General features: G+C 34.0%; 1 protein-coding gene across 3 annotated transcripts in view; it reads right to left on the reverse strand.

Moving 5' to 3' along the window:
• Window positions 1-15443: 15443 nt before the first annotated feature.
• Window positions 15444-18363, reverse strand: part of Odr4 (odr-4 GPCR localization factor homolog) — a 31317-nt gene continuing 28397 nt past the window's right edge. For all 3 annotated transcript variants that reach the window (XM_076831804.1, XM_076831803.1, XM_076831805.1), the window contains one exon: window positions 15444-17372. In XM_076831804.1, the coding sequence (XP_076687919.1) occupies window positions 17305-17372 (68 nt within the window). In that variant the 3' untranslated portion in view covers window positions 15444-17304. The remainder of the gene's footprint in view (window positions 17373-18363) is intronic.

The raw sequence follows: 18363 nt of genomic DNA on the forward strand, positions 1-18363 counted from the left end.
GAATACGATAGAATTCTTTACTATGATCAGCTCATGCTGACTAGTCCCTAATACATTATTGTTCGTGAATCTAAAATTCCAAATCTTTATCTCTTTTATAAATTGGGAAAGGCATTTTAAATAGCCAATAACCTATTTCTAAGTTGATGTGCAACAGGCATATCACATGAAGGAAAACCACCAGGAGGGAGACATGCAGGATAATTATGTATAAAATGAGGAGTTTTTAAAAATAGTTCAACATGCTTTCTCTCATCAAGTAATGACTAGCAAATGTAATAATCCCCTACTGAGTTCTCTGCTCAAGGAATTACTGGACTTAAAAAGTATAGCAAAAAAAAAAAAAAAAAAAAACAGGGTCCTTGCATGAGATATTTATAATTCAAAGCTCCTTAGTAGAACAGCTCTTTAGATTGACATTAATTCCATGCACTGGAAGTAAGCACATAAAGGATGGTGGCAAGGCAGTGAGGAATGATAGTCAAATGTCTCAAAAGAGAACACTATTTTAAGAATAAAATATAAGGTTTTTTCAATCATTAGTTATCATTAACTGAAGTGTAATACCGTTTTATAGGCCAAGGGCAGTAAAAACTCCTTTTAAAAGAAAGTGAAACTTTCCTTTGAAAGAAAAGTCTCATTTACAGAAGAAAAAGAATAAAAATGGCTTTGAAAGACTCCTGTTCAGAGAAAGCTTTACTCTTTTAAGAAATTCCCCACCACACTTTAATTTAGAATATGGAGCTAGCAAGCTTAAGCAGGACTAAGCCCAGGAATGTAGTTAACCCATAATTGCAAAAACAAAAGTAACTAGGTGGCACCTGTGTAGAGAGTGAGTGATGCTAGCAACCATTCTCCAAATAAGCACTCGGTGACTAATGGCTGCCACAGTGAAGCTTTGATCATAACACTCATCGGGAAGAGTCACACAAAAGGCAGGATTTGACTAGAATTATTTGAAGTCCGATGCTGCAGAAATCCTGGATTACAAACTCCCCTCATGTAAACACTTAATCTGCTATTTCATTTGGTAGGAGGAGAGGAAGAGATCATTTATGTCTCAGCAAAAGAATGAAGTTTAAAATGTAAAGGCTTAAAATGCCATAACACGTCTCATAACAAACCACTCAAATAATAACTAGAATAGACTTGAAAGAAAGCTGAGAGTATTAGTTATAAAGTAATAGGAAAATTTGTAAGGAACAGCAAAATTATCTTATAAATTGAGAATCTCATTCACTCATGGCTTACAAAATAACTATATTGATAATCTGCAACGTGTCATGCAATGTCCTTGAAAACAAAGATTTATACAGGGAATGAATGGATAAATGCATCTACATTTGGATCTGTATACTGTGGTGAATATTTTAAGTAACAATACCAGACTTCCTATGTTTCAATCCACTCACTAATTTTGTGACTTTGGGCAAATTAGTTAACCTTTCTGTACCTGTTTTTATATCTGTAAGATAAGGATAATAACAGCATGCACATCCTTCTTGGGTTGGTTTTTTTGTGTGTGAGAGAAAAAAAATAAGTCATCTAAATTATTTAGAACAATACCTGACACACCAGTATAACTCAAATGTTAGCTGGTATTATTAATAGATATACATAAAGTAAAACCACATATATAGTCATAGATATAAGATATTAAACCTGCTTATGTAAAGAGAAACTAATTGATGAAGAAGTCAGAATGCAATTCATTTATACCAAACATGTTTCTCACATTCTTCCAGATAAGGAATTTATTAAATATTTTATATATAATATTTGAATTGAAAGAGTAAGGGGCTTTGAAACTGAGACAAATGAATAGTACCCAATACAATCACCTAGTCACCAAACACCTTACACTCTACAGTCCACCTTATGTAATTTTGGGCCTTTAGATTGCTAGTGACCACTCGCAAATGGAAAATTCCTTCCTCACCTGGCTTTCCGAATACCACTTTCCAGATCCTTCTCTGCTTCTATGACCATTCTTTCTCAGTCTTATCTCTTGGCCTATTTTTTTTTCTTTCATGGTGCTGAGGATTGAACCCAGGGCCTTGTGCCTGCTAAGCATGCACTCTACCAACTAAGCTATAACCCTAGCTCCTTGGCCTTTCTTGAAATGGCCCTTGGATATTAGTAGGATGGCGCCAGGTACTACCTATACCATGATTTCTGAAAGTCACTGTTCTTGACACCTCTGGTCAGGCAGTTCTTCATTGTAGAGGTCTGTGCTATGCACTGTAGGATATTTAGCTCCATCCCCAGCCTCTGCCCACTGGATGCCAACAGCACTCCTCCCCTAGCTGTGAAAACTAAAACTATGTTTGGACATCGACAAGTGTTCTCCTGGGAGCAAAAAGTCACCCCCAGTCAAGAATCACTTACGTCCTTTTACAAAATATATATCTTCTGTCTGCTGCATTCCATGTCAATAGAAATTCAATTATTAGCATTTTTTGCTGGAACCACTGCAATCATTTCATAACTGGGTGGGCTTCACAACTCACAGTTTTCATGAGCATTCTAGACTGACCCTTAAAGAACTGTCAGTGCATGGGGAAACCCCAAGGCTGCAGTCGATACACTGCTGAAAATTTTGGGAGGATCATCTGTGTGACAAACAAGAAGTGGAATTTAAAGAATTTTTAATTTTCATTCTGAAACATTTGGGAATATAGATACTCTTTTTTGATGTCCTGTAGTGGATATGCAGTAAACATGTACAGAAATATTATATTTCCCATTATTAGGGAAACTTATTCTTTCAAAAGAGCATAAACTCATCAGGCATAGTAGTGTACACCTGTAATTCCAGTGAATTGGAAGGTTGAGGCAGGAGGAAGCCAGCCTGGGCAACTCAGAAAGACCCTCACCAGCTTATTGAGACCCTGTTTCAAAATTTTAAAAAAGGGATGGGGGATGGGGGATGTAGCCCATTGGTAAAGTACCCCTGTATTAAATCCTTAGTACCAAGGAAAGAAAAGAAAAAAAAAAAAGAATATAAACTCAACAGTAATGTTTCACTAGACAATTTTCAAGAGTTTAATATTCATTTGAAAATTTGAAATCTGAAAACAGTATAAACACTAAAATAGTATTGATATGAATTTAGATAAAGGAATGCAGATTTAATGACAAATTATTTTATAGCAACTAAACTTGAAAAATTTTGATAGTTTGTAAAAATTTTTTTTTGTGTATATATATATATATATATATATATATATATATATATATATATATATATATAATATACATACAAAAATTGTGTAGGTACATACAAAATAATACTTTTATCTTTATTTTTAAAGATAGGCATTGTTCCAATATCTTTGTCCCTTTAATAAGAAAAAGTTGGAAGTAATTTAAGAACAAATACCTTTGTCATGAGCAGTTAGTTATTTGCCATGTTATGAAATAATATACTTCATGAACAAGTTAAATATTAAGTTCCTGAAAGACATCTAAAAGCCAATAACTATATAAATTCATGATTACTAAAGAATTTATATAAAGGCAGTACAATATATCCTGTGAAATAGGAGCTTTGGAGACCCCAAATAAAACCTAATATTTTTAAAATGTATTATAATATACACATGCTCCTCAACTTATAATGGAGTTATCTCCCCATAGCTCCCCAGAAACTCATTGAAAAAAAAATATATATGGATGAAAATGCATTTAATACATCTAACCTACAGAATACCACAGTTTAATAATAGTACACTGTAGAATATTGCTTGTTTACCCTTCTGATTGAGCAGTTGCCTGAGAGCCAAGGTGCATACTGGAAGAGAGTACTACATTTTGCTAGTCCAGAAAAGATCAAAATTCAGAACTTGAACTATGATTACTACTGAATGCATGTTGCTTTTGTACTATTGTAGAGCAAAAAAAAAAAAAAAAAAAAAAGGTAAATGAAACTATCATTGAATCAAGGACTGTTATAAATAACTTCATATATATTATTATCTCTTTTGAAAAACTATGAGAATACAATTGTCTTCTTAGGTAGGCAGAGAATTGTTTTCAATATATACTGTTCAAAGATGAAGAAATTAAAGTGTTCATGGTTAGTTGACTTGTTCAGGTTTATATACAGCTGGAACTATGCAGAGCTTGAACTTCGTCTTGTGCCTCCCACTTCTAGCTCCTGTACTTCACACATTATATCATACTTCTTTGTGGCAGTCACCAGCACAAAGAATACATTAGCAAACAAATTCAGTATTCTCTAAGATCTATCTTAATATGCTTCGGGTAGTGTCAAGTCTGTAGGAAAAAGAGGGGGAAGGGAGGAGGAGGAGGAGGAGGAGGAGGAGACATTTCAGTATTCCATCAGATATTTCAGTACTGTTCTTTTAATCTTTGTTATATTAAGGAGGAGGAGTAGGAAGAGGAGGAGGAGGAGGAAGAAGGAAGGGAGTGAGAGACCTGGAATCCAAATAAAGCTTCAATACTCTGGTTTCTCTTCAGATCATATAAATCTTTCACCTTTTACCAAATAAAGCTTCAGTAAACCCCACAACTGAAAAATTAATGCAGTAGGCATAGCTCTGGCAGAGAAAACAAAGCAAATTATATGGTAATCTCATTTTCAATTCTACATTTTCATTATTTGAGCAATAGCATTCAAGGAAAACATTAAATTTTATTATTACTGAAGGCTGTTAGCTATAAAAACTGTTGCAGTCTGTTTATCTTTCAGGAATTTTTGTTTGTTTTTCTGTTTGCCACAGTATATGAGAAAATGCTCAGAAAAATTAATTTTCACAAAACCAGGTGTTTCGACCTTGGCTATTTTATTTCTCAGAATGTCCACTCTCCATTCCCAATCTGTGGACATATTTAACATGTTACCTCAAAAATAGTAATTCATTTTTAAATTTTTTCATTTATTCATTGCTGACTGCACATAATTACCTCCCCTACAGGACTCCTATTCTAACAAATTAGATTCACTTGCCATAGGCAATGATAATCACACATGAAATTAAACTTACTAGGTAACTTGAATTACAATGAATTACATAATAAATTGTTTAAGTCCTACAGAAGTTTAGAAGAATAAGGCCTATGGGCTCTATGTTACATTTACCTTTTGTTAAAAATAAATGCAGTTACCATTCTTTACCTCCAATTTATTTTTTCCCATCTTAAACTATGTTGTTGATCCACATACATAGACAGACAGACAGACAGACACACATTTTTAAATGGGGAGAACTTTTAAGCCATCACTTACTTGATTTTTCCTAAGGAAGCAGCAGTGAGTTGTTATCCATTTGAAACCAGTTATTTTACTATTCTTTCCCAGTCCATTTCCAAGTGAAAATTTAAAGAAGAAGCAATTCCAAACATAATAATTGTAACAAAAACCATAAATGGTTTACATTTTCTAGTTAAAAGATATATATTGTCCAATTAAACTGTTTTAGAAACCCTGGTATTTGGTATCAAAAGAGATACTGTAAAGCATAAGGATATAGAAAAGTAAAACATAAAACAATGGCAAAGCTGTATCAAGCAAATACAATTTTTACAAAGTGAATATAGCTAAATTAATTTCAGATAACTAAGTTTAAAAAAGAAGAATTATTAAACAGAAATAGTCATCATCTACTAATAGAATGGTATGTTTTAACAAGAACATATAATGTTATACCTCTATATACCTAATGTCATAAAATATATATAGTAAAAATTGATAGAATACAAAAACAAAGTGACAATTCTCCATCAGATATTTCAGTACCGTTCTTTTAATCTTTGCTATATCAAGTAGAAAAAGTATCTATGTGGGCATTAACCATATACTTGATCTAAGGAATATATATAAAGCATTGCAATGCATAATTAATAAAATAACCACATTTTCCCCCTCTACAACACAAATAATGTTTTTAAGGATAAACTAAACATTTAATAATAAAATGGGACATTATAAGATAATCACATTTTAGGAATATAATAAATTAAATAGAAATTAATAACAAATAAGAAATCTAAAATTCTTCAAGTTGAAATATAAGATAGCTTATAATAAATCTTTAGGAATATACCCAAAACAGAAATTTTACCATTAAAAATGTAAGTTACAAAAGAAGAAAAACTTACAATAAATGAACTGGGTGTACAACTCAATAAATTGATAAAAATAAAATAAGGTAAATAGAAATATAAATTCTATAGATAGAATCCAAAATGCCAAAGTTGGTTCTCCAAAACGACTAACAGATGCCAGGCATGGTAGCGCATGCTCCAGCAGCTCCAGAGGCTGAGGCAGGAGGATCTCAAGTTCAAAGCCAAACTCAGCAAAAGCAAGGTTCTAAGTGAGACCCTATTCTAAATAAAATGCAAAAAAGGCCTGTGGATGTGGCTCAGTGGTTGAGTGCCCCTGAATTCAACCCCCAGTACACAAAAAAAAGACTAACAAAATAGAAATATCTGCCAGACTGATAGCAGAGAGTGGGTATGGAGAATAAGCTTAAATAGATAATGATTTAAAAAAAAAAAAAAAAAAAACATAGTATAAACCAGGTGTGGTGGCCCATGCCTGTTATTCCAGCAGCTTGGGAGTCTGAGGCAGAAGGATTGTGAGTTCAAGGCCAGCCTCAGCAAAAGCAAGACACTAAGCAACTCAGTGAGACCCTGTCTCTAAATAAAAAGTACAAAATAGGGCTGAGAATGTGGCTTGGTGGTTGAGTGCCCCTGAATTCAATCCCTGGTACCCTCCCCAAAATATGTATAGATAGAATTGAGATTAAAAAGATATAAAGCACTATAAACAACTTAAGGCCAATAAATTTCAAAACAGAAAAATTCTTAGAAAAGTATAAATTACCAGAATTTAGGAAAAACCAGAACAGAAGTTACAAAATATTAACCCCCTCAAAACAGAAGATCTAGATGTATTTATGAATTAATTCTATCAAATTGATTAGAAACAGATAGTTTAATACTAGTTTCTTCAGAGAATATAAACAGAATAATCCCCAAATCATTTTATTAAGCTAGTATAGTCTTGATACCAAACCAGGACAAATACAGCAAAAGAAAAGAAAATCAAAGACAAGTGTGACTAATTAGTGCCATTTTATATGCAAAAATAAATAAAATATTAGTAAATTAAATCCAAAAACAAAAGTATATGTAAAAGATAAAGTACAATCAAGAAGGATTTAAGAATATAAAGATAACACTTGTAGATTATGCACTTACTTTAGCCATGATGTCTTTAGTTTGGCATCATTGCTCCCCTCCCATCTCTAAACTACACAGGAGCAGTAACTAAGCAGTAAACTACTCATTCACGCTATTTCCTCTAACCATTAGGCTCAGAATCCAACCTCCTCAAAAAACACTAAAACAAAATCTGCCATGATTTTTAACCTTACATTTATCACAATGAACATATAAAATGTAAGCTTCTCCTGCCACTTCTTCCCACTCCCTATTTCTCACCACTCCCAGTTCATTCTTAGCTATATACCATCATCCCCATGATAGTCTATGCTTTCTTGTTTTCCATAATCTACATACTTTCCTTTATTTTCAACTTTCCCCTAAGCATTTCTTTCACATCTTTGACAGAACTGAAAAGGCTCTTCAAAGAGGGCACACTTTCCTTTCATTGGTTTGACAACCCAGCCGTATTCAGTACTGTTCCCATCAAGGAATAGTCTTGATCTTAACCTGCTACTTCACCTTGGCCACCTACCTCCTTCGCTGTCATGTGTATTCTTTCTCCCCAAATCACTTCTCTAAGCATCATTATTTATTTGTGGACTACTACCAAAATTTTGTTTTTCTGATTTCTTCTGGACCTCTGCTGCATTTATTCTTCTACATTTATAATGCTTCTCGTGTGTGCTGTTCCTCTGCCCCACACTCTTCACTTTCTTTAGATTTCATGGTCCATCATTCCATTTCTTAGCCCTTCTTTGCTTTCAAGTTATTCATAAAATGAAACTTCCAAATACTGGTATTTATTTTTTTCTATTCTATCCTATAAGAAGTTGGAGACCAGTAGAGAAAAAATTGTACAATTTCATTCATTTATTTACCACTGTGTGACAATTCCACCATGTTTCTTTGATCAACCCAATCTCCTATTATTTGCAACAATTTTCCTAAATACTTCTTATTCTCATTCTTCTTCATTCTCAGAAGATGACCTTGCAAATTTTATAGAAATCTGAAGGTATCAGATGAGATCATCTTCAACTTTCATTATCAAACTTATAAACATTTACATCAATTTTCTTCATCCTCTGAGCTGTTATATAAGAAGAGACATTCCTTCTCTGAATACTGACTCACTTATGCTTTAGAGTTGGACTTCCCACCTTCTCAGGAGTCTTAAATTCATATTTTCTTAGTTCTTCACAGAGCTATATTCCTACTTCCACACACTCAGTCATTCCCTTCCATTAGTATCTTTCCCCTTAATATGTGTGTCCCATTAGGTTGCAAGTCACTTTCTTAAATTTTAGTTTCTGAACTCTTGAAAAGAGTGTGATAAAATGAAAATATTTTGTAACTTGTAAAGCACTCTCTGATGAGAGTTAGTTTAATGTTATTAGAATTTGTTCTAACCTAGAGAACAAAGGAATTAACTGACTTCCCAAGGCTTTATTTCTTATTTGGCAGATCAATTCTCTATAATTAATAGCTATTTATAATTTAAAATGAGAATGTTTTCAATAATGCTAACTTGAAAGCATAGAAAGAATTATTTAAAATCTTTGTTTCAATTATTCTTGTTTAGACAAGGATATTACAATCTAGCACCACAGCTTATTGACATTCAGAATTTTAATCATAGCATTTGTATCTGATGTATCTACAACTAAATTGGATTTGACTATAGAACCTAAGACCTGATTAAACTACTTCATCCCTATCATTAATTTCCCGCCATAACTCTATATACAAAAGAACTCTTTAACAAACTGAACAAATTAAATGAAGGATCTTTTCCAAAAATGTCAAGTTTTCTTAATTAAGAATTTTTGCACAGGGCATTTTCAGGATTAGAATTTCATAAGTCCTACAGTTTAACATAAAATTTGGCTTTATTTGATGGTGTCAAGTGTATAATATATTTTAAAATAGTTTTTTAAATGTGAAAAAAGAAGAATAACTTATTTTTATTATTGAGACAAATATAATAGTTATTTACCCAAATATTTACTCTAACTATGTGTCCTGTGGATAGTAATTAATGTGTATTTCAATTATATTCATCAAACTTGGATCTAGTCAACAATTTTTTCCCCAGCTTCCAAGAAGGTTGTAAAAAGCAATTGAGATAATAAATATGAAAGCACTTTCAAAATGGCAAAAGCAAGGACAAATGTTCTGTCATTTCTAAGTCACTTTTATTCTTTGTCCTTAATAAGTAAAAATTTATTACTATTTTAATTTACATTTTAAAAGGTTATAAACTTCATTACAACTCATTGGTTACTTTTAGTGAATAGTCATTAACACTGTTGACATTCCCAGCATAAGTATTCATTAGGTTAAAGTAAGAAATCAAGAGCAGTTATTTATTATGCATTGGTTAATTTATATTTAGTCAGAATCAACAAATATTATGAGCTTGTAATAGAGAAGAATTTAGGTGAGAATCAACAAATATTATGAGCTTGTAATAGAGCTCAGATCAATCCTTTGTTGGTAATACATTATGAACCTCTTAACTGCTGAACATCTAGCAGTAGGTACAATGAAAAGACATTACGTATGTCCACAAAATACCACAGAAGAAAGGCAAAGAGAGGCTCTATGGCAAAAGGCAAACTGTGTTAAGGGTAATATATGGAGTATTTCAAAATTTTTTTTTTAGTTGTTGATAGACCTTTATTTATTTATATGCAGTGCTGAGACGTGTGCCTCACACGTGCCAGGCAAGTGCGCTACCACTGAGCCCCAGCTCCAGCCCTGGAGTATTTTTTAATATTAACTATTTCCTTAGGGAACTCCTTTGTCTCTTCTTTCTCAAGTTTTTTTTTTTTTTTTTTAACATGCATGTAGTTATAAATCCAGTCATGACTGAAGACCACTATCATTAATTTCTTCCCTTTCTACATGCATGCACCATTCGGTCACCCCCCACTGAAAGTTGGGCTGCTTTTCCCCTTGGCAAGGAAACCTGGCTGGACCTGTGTTTGCTTTGACCAATTGAATTCAAAGGAAGTGATATTCTAGAGATTCCTAGTCCGGGCCCTAAAATAATTGATGAGATCTACTTACTTTCTCTTTGAACACTGAATGTTGGGACCCTTCCTTTTGGATTTCAGCCACCATGCTGTGAGAAGCCCAAACTCTGTGGAGAGGTCGTGTAGGAGAATCAGAAAAACAACCATGTGGATGAGCCATCCTGGATTTTATAGCCCTTAAATAATGAAAGCCCTAGCCAACATCATGTGGCCCAAAAACCATCCAGCTGAGCCAGCTGAGCCCTTCATACCCACGGAATCAGAAGAGACAATGGTTGTTCTAAGCCAGTCAATTTTGAAGATGCATGTTATGTAGCAAAAGATAACCAAAATAGAAAATGGTGCCTAGACACAGGGTACTGCTGAAGCAAAGTCAGAATATGTACCCTTAACTTTGGAACTGGGCAAGAAATAGAGGATTTAGAATTTTAACTAACAGTGGTGTCTAGAACAATGAAGAAATTGAGAGGTAACCCTTGTTATGAAAGGCAATAAGTACTTTCACCTGTAGTAATGTGAAAGGTAAGACTAATAAGCCTGTGAAAACTGCTAAAGGGAAAAGGCAGATTAATATATTTATGACTCTAGCTAAGATTTCCAGTTAGGATACTGAAAATACCAAATGACTTTTACCTGCCTATGATGAAATCTGAAAAGAAAAAAAAATGAGCTAAATAAGCTATTCAGTTTTGAAACAAAAATCTAGAAGAAACATAGAGAATCAAGAACACCTTTTCCAGCCATTTATTTCTTTTTTTTTTAGAAAGAGGAGAGGGAGAGAGAGAGAGGTTTTTTTTTTTTTTTTTTTTTTTAATATTTATTTTTCAGTTCTCAGCAGACACAACATCTTTGTTTGTGTGTGGTGCTGAGGATCCAACCCGGGTCGCATGCATGGCAGGCGAGCGCGCTACCGCTTGAGCCACATCCCCAGCCCTTTATTTTTCTAGAAAGTGGAGAGGGGGGGAGAGAGAGAGGAGAGAGGGGAAAGAGGGGAGAGAGGGGAGAGAGGAGAGAGAGGGGAGAGAGAGAGAGAGAGCCATCTATTTCTTCTCAAGGAAGAAATGACCTCAGGGTAAAGATCAAATTCAAGGAATTGCTGGTAAACCATAGAATCAGGATAAGTTAGGATCAAAATAGAAAATGTGCCTCTGTAATATCCTTTAAGGCTTCCGAAATATTTAAGCCAGTGCCTATAAACCTCTTAACCAGACAAGAAGACTTCGAAGGATCTCACAGACCTATAGGGTAGATCATTTAGCCAGATAATGAGTATTTAAGACTCTTGTCTCTCCACTCCTGATTCTTAGCTAAAAGTATAGATAGACCTATCTTGAAGAGATTTGTAAGTGTGCCTTTTGCCTAATGGAGTTGATAACTTGATTCAAAGGACATGCAAGGTGCTTTTAAAGGAATTACACACTCTTTTAAGGGATAGAAAGTACAAAAATGAAGAGACTTCTGGATCTTTAATCTCCAAAAATCAGGAAGCAGTTTGAGAAAACTACTCAGCTTTAGTTCTCATCTATTTATTTACCTTTGCAGTACTAGAGATTGAACCCAGTGGTGCTCTACCACTGAGCTACATCCCCAGCCTTTTGAGACAGCATCTTGCTAAATTTCCCAGGATGGCCTTGAAGTTGAGATCCTCCTGCCTCAGTTTCCCTAGTCACTGGGATTATAGTTGTGCACCACTGTGCCTGACCAGTGACAGTTACTCAGGTTTAAATATAAATTTCTCATGGAAGTGGTTGACTCCAAGCAGAGTCAGTATTTCATAGGAAATAGCTAATAAGCTGAGAATCACTTTGTGGGAGAATTAGGCCTTAATCAACATACATTTTCTTCTTCCAGAATCATGATGAATTACAAACATGTACTCAATTGACATTCTGGTTGCCATAGCTTATTCATTGTTGTGTGTCACTCCTTGCACCTCTTGAACAAGGGTGTCTGCTGCTTGACTATTGGGTGCTAGATGAATATGGGGAAAAACTTGTTTCCCTAGTTTCATGCATCTTCAGATGGAGAAATTGCAGGAAGTATTCCTCATATGTACTTGAAACTGATTTAGATCAAACTAGGCCTTGAGCTTGAACCTGATGCCATGTTGAGATGAAAATAAGATTTCTTGGGAGGCAGTGAATGCATTCTATGGCCAAAAGGTATATTAGACATCTCCAAAGATGGCTGACTTCAAGCCTGTCCTTTCTTTTGTATGCACTTCCTTTGTGAATTAAGAGAAAAGGATTGTTTTTTTCCTTCTCCTTTAATCTAGGCTGACTCTGTAAATTAGTTTGGCCAATACAATTTAATGGAAACTATATTCTGGTTAAACCAGGGCCCCAACAGAACTCCACATCTCTTTTCCTCTTCTTGGAATACTCATACTTATGATGTTACTTCTTGAATCCCAGGCACCATGATAGAATACCAAGTCAGATGGAGAGGCTACATAGACGACTGTGATAGCTGGATTCCCAACTGCCATATGAATGAACTTTCCTGTTTGATTCAACCCCAATCTAGTCCCTAGATTCACAGAATTGTGAGAAAAATTAAATACTTAAATATTTTCTTATGCAGTGCTAGAAACTGAGCACTAGTAAATTCTCCCACTGAGCTACATCCACAGCCCTTTCAACTATTTTTTCTTAATTGAAATCAGGGGTGCTTTACAACTGAGCTGTGCCCCTAGCTTTTTTATTTTGAGAAAGTGGCTCACTAAGTTGCTTAGGGCCTTGCCAAATTGTCAAGGACAGCCTAAAACTTGGGATCTTCCTGCCTCCACCTCCCAAGTTGCTGAAATTACAGGTGTGTGACACCAGACATATATTTTTTTAATGCACACCATCTTTATTAGTACTGTCACATTTCTAACTTTTCAATCTATTGAATGTAAAATGGTATTTATTGTGATCTTAGCCAAGTATTTAAGAAGTTAAATATCTTTCGTGTGTATAGTCACATCCTGTTAAAATACCTGGTTTGTCTTCTGCTTATTTTTCTACAGGACAATATGAATAAAAGGGAGATAATGGGCATCCTTGTTGTGTTCCTAATTTTTAATGCATATAGTACAGTCATGATGCATGTTCTCTTTTAAGATGACACTGAATTCATTTGAATAGTGCTTCTTTTATGATTGATAAGAATTGATATTAGCCTATAGTTTTCTTTCCTCTTACTAATATGTCTGATTTTAGGAAGCTATATAAGTCTCATATACTCAGCTATAAAGTATTCCCTTGATATGTGTGCTTGGAAAATTTGTATAAATTTTGGAATAGTATATCGTTGAAAGGGGTAAAACTTACTCTAAACCTTGGTCAGGTGTTGCCAACATTTTTTAAATTTCTTTTTACTACAAAACAGTACTAAGTCCAGTTTTTCTCTCTTCTTGAGACAATTTAAGTAAATTGTAGTTTTCTGGAGTTTTAGTCTATTTTGTCTGTTTTCAAATATGTGAGCACTAAGAAGCTCTTGGTACTTTTTCCCCCATCTATGCTGTACCTGTGGGATAGTACCCTTTCAATCTTTATGCTGTTTACATGTGCTTGTTTTCTTCCTGTTCCATTATGCCAGTTTAGTTTTGTCATAAAAACAATGTTGATGTTGTTATCTTTTTTTTTTTTTTTAAAGAGAGAGAAAATTTTTTTTAATATTTATTTTTTTTTTAGTTTTCAGCGGACACAACATCTTTGTTTGTATGTGGTGCTGAGGATCGAACCCGGGCGGCACGCATGCCAGGCCAGCGCGCTACCGCTTGAGCCACATCCCAGCCCTAATCTTTATCTTTTTCTAATTCATCAATTCATTACTTTCATTTCCTTCTACATTGTGTATTCTAGTGTTTTAAGTCAGACATTTAGTCATTTTCCCTAATTTCCTTTCAAAGTGTATTTCTGCTCTATCAATTTTTGAAAACAAATTACTTAGTTAGATTCTCAGTACTTATGGACGTGGTTTTCCCTTTCTTTTTTTCCTTTTCTGGCTACCAGGGATCCAACTCAGGGACACATCCCCAGCCTTTCGTATTTGAGACAGGATCCTGCTAAATTGCTTAAGTCCTTGCTAAATTGCTGAGGCTGGCCTTGAACTTGCAATCTTCTTGCCTTAGCCTCCCCAGCTGCTAGGATTACAGATGTGCACCACCACACCCTGCAGTCATGTTTTCTTCTTATATTTACAAGAGCCTTTTAAGCTTGCAAAAGGAATGATTTAAAACACTTAACATTTACTACTGAGTTCTGTTTTTTTCTCAGTATTAAAACAAGTTATCTGAAACTTATTGTGATTTACTTCATGTCTAGTGTGGTACATGGCCACTTTTTGATAATATATACTGATTAAGAAAAATATTCTAATTGTTAAAACACATTATGTGTCTACTGTTAATACTATTAATTACATTACTGAAACGTTTTCACTTGTCTATCAATTGAGAAAGTTGAAATCTATTTATTTTTGTTTTAGCCTTATAATTCATACACTGAGGCCATTTCATAAGATATATACAATTTTTAAATTGTTATATATTCCTAGTGAATTCCTTTTACTATTTTTTGTGGCCTTCTCCATCTTTAATAACACTACCAAAAAGTCTAATTTTGATTTAATATCACTAAACAGGTTTTCTTTCAATATTTGCCTAATACATTTTTATCTCATCTTTCTTACATTTGACTTCCCCATGTCTTATTTTAGATGTTTTTCTTTTAAAACAGCTTCTAGTTAAATTTTTTTTTTTTTTTAAAGAGCTGGCCAATCTGTCATATGACTAGGTAATTCAGTATACTTAAATACTAATACAAGACTGGTTACTATTTTTTGTTTCTGTGTGGTGAGGATTGAAGCCAGGGCTGGCACATGCTAAGCAAGTACTCTGCCACTAAACTATATCCCCAACCCTATTATCTTACTAGCATTGCCTCAGATCCCCAATATATTCCTTTATGTGTATTTACTGCCTTCCTATTCTACATTTTACATTTATTTTTTCTTGGAATGACTGATCTCCTATCTATTTTTTTTTAGAGGTCACCCTTAAAATTTGACTGTATATATGTAAATAATATATATGTAAATAATCACTTTAAAACAGTTTTCTGAATAAAAGCACCTCAGGACACTGTAATTTTAATCACCCTCTTCCCATTTTATAAGCTACTATGCAGCTTTCCAATTATATCCTTATTTGAAAATTCCACATCATTCATGTTTTATAATATTTATTTACAATTATATTTGTTTACAGTTTATCATAAATGCCCTTCCTTTATGATTGTATTATACAAACAACACTTTAAATTTACATATATTTATTATCCTATTTGCTTACTGGTTCTTCAATTCCAGATCATCCTTTTAGAGAAATTCTCCCTGTTGAAGATCATCCATACGCAGTTTAAATGAAGGTCTGTTGACAATTTAGCTTCATGCGAATTCTAAGCTGACAGTTTTTCTCAGATTTGAACATACCATTCTATCACCTTTTGGACACACTGGGGATACTATTGATGTCAGGAAGCTTACTAAATATCTGTCTTGTGTTCACTGAAGATCTTTATGCCGTCTCTGGATGCTCCTGAAATCCTGTATTTGATATCATGCAGTTTACTCCATTAGGTCTAGCCATAGACTTGCTTTAAGTATGTATATATTGTAAGTATGATATATTGTGCTTCCTGAATTTGTGAATTCACATTTTTCAAAAATTGTGGAAATTCTGTTGTCTTTTCAAATATTGCCTCTTCTCCATTCTATTTTCTCCTCCTAGTCCTTGCAGTTCTTTACTCCATATCTCTTACCTAATATTTTCAAGCTCCTTTTATTCTCCTTGCTGCTTCCTAGTAATGTCTTTAGACTTAGCTTCCAGTTCACTGGTCTCTTCAGCTGAATCTACTATAATACTCAGTATACCTGACGGTTACTTTTTTCTTATTTTAACAAATACATTCTCATTCCCAGGAGTTCCATTTGGTTCTTTTTCAGACGTGGCTTGTGGTTTCATTCTCCATTTGGAGAACTCAATTCAATGTTTTTTTTTTCCATAGGTTCTTTCTCATGCTAGCTAGTTTCACCTTGTGGCATGATATCTGGTCATGAAATAGTATTGCTAATCATTATCTATGGGAATCTTGGGACATAATTACAAGTGTTTCCCTTCTGCTTCTGCCAGGAGCTACAGAGTTCTGTAAACTGAGGGCTATTTAATATTCATCTGTTCTGGCTAGGACAGCATCTCAGATTCATATCTGGTGTTAAGCAAAATGCTTATAACAGTGCATGCAGGAAACCAAATTCACTTGTATTAATGCTTAAAAATAGTACTCATGATTCCCAACTAAAAAGGTGTTCATTTTTGTGGAAGAGGAAAGACTGAGGTGTGATTTCTTAAAAGGTTTTTTCCTACTTCTTTTGAGCACATTCAAAAGCAGATTTTATTCAGGATCTTGTTGTTTTAAAGTATCTAGTCTATTATATTGCTGGAAGTAATGTCCTATTTAATATATTTAAAAAGTTATAATACACTAACCTGAGAAAGCATATAATTTGTCATTTGTTATTCATTCAAATCTCTCTGGAAAGGTTCCTTAGCCCTTGATCACTTGAACATGTATCAGAAAGGTCCTCAAATATAAACAAAGCCCACAAATTACTGAACCACTTGGGAGAAATTTCTCCTGGGGGGGTCCAGTAGTAAGCTATTGTAGTCAATACTGTTTAAATGTTTAATGTCCTGATCAATATGTGATCTAGTTCAACAGGACTAACATCTGTTAATATCCCACATTTTGAACCCTTTCAGAAATGGATAATGCTTTGCTACATGCAACTCTCATCTAGATGCATAACTTTATTTTTGGAAACCTGAGCTGCCTATAATATAAACGGATGCTAAACAAGGCAGCTGGTGAATTCACGTTGGTAAGAAACAAACACATCTAATAGGCATTGTGGTAGAAGATCTGACTGCTAGTGTCTTGACTACAGAGGGACTGTGTATATCTTTATTATTCATAGTTGTTGATCAATGTTCTCTGGATGATCAGGAAGCTCTTTGTGCCTCACCCTAATCACTGAAGTAATGAAAGGAGATACCCGCAGCAAGAACTGCAACTGCAAATGCTGCAATCACACCTAAAAGTAAAACAGACACAAAACAAATGGAAATGGAATGAGCAAAAGAAAGGCTTAACTCTTCCTAGGCTCTGAAATGCAGGGAATAGATGAGCTATAACACAGCACACACAGAGACATACACTTATACATACACTGTATCATAATACATATACATATGGTCTATACTAAAAGCCAGTGAAGTCTTAGCAGAAAATAAAGCTATAAGTTGAAAAATTAGACTACAAATGTTGGACAAAATGTCTTACACAGAGGTGCACACTTGGACAAAAAGACAAAGTAAATACTTTCAAAGATTTCTATGAATATACACACATGCGCACAACACAGAGAACACACTAACCATCTCACGATACTAAGTTTAAGCCCAAAAAAAAAAACAACCCAGCAATAAACAGTCAGTGGTTTTCAAATATTAAAATGCAAAGTAGTCTGTGTAGCTATTCAAAACTATAAAAGCCAAGGTTTATAAAATCAAAGTAATAGTAAGCTGCAGTTGGCAACTTTTAGTTTTTCCTGATTATGATAAGTTAAAAAAAGAAATTAACCAAAGTCGTTCAGACAGACTAACGCATAGAGATACAAAGAATTTAGGTAATTAAGTAAAGCTTATCTAATGAGTGACAAGAACTACAACTAAATATCTGGCTCCTAACTATAAGTAATAAATAATAATGTTTAGCATTTCTTGAATTGTTATTCCACTAAGCAATAATCTACTTTTTCTTTGTTCAAAAAATCAAAACATATTGAAGGGACTATTGTACTTCTTGGAGCATTTAAAATACAAAAGTGCGGGGCTGGGGTTCAGCAGCAGAGTGCTTGCCTGGCATGTGTGAGGCCCTGGGTTCGATCCTCAGCACCACATAAAAATAAGTAAATAAATAAAGGTACTGTGTCCAACTACAAGTAAAAAATAAATATTAAAAAATTCATTAAAATACAAAAGTGCATTTTAAATTTCCAGACATGTATTTTGATTTTTTTTTCA

This window comes from Callospermophilus lateralis, chromosome 13 (genome assembly GCF_048772815.1).
Source record: "Callospermophilus lateralis isolate mCalLat2 chromosome 13, mCalLat2.hap1, whole genome shotgun sequence".
In the NCBI taxonomy this organism is placed as follows: domain Eukaryota; kingdom Metazoa; phylum Chordata; class Mammalia; order Rodentia; family Sciuridae; genus Callospermophilus; species Callospermophilus lateralis.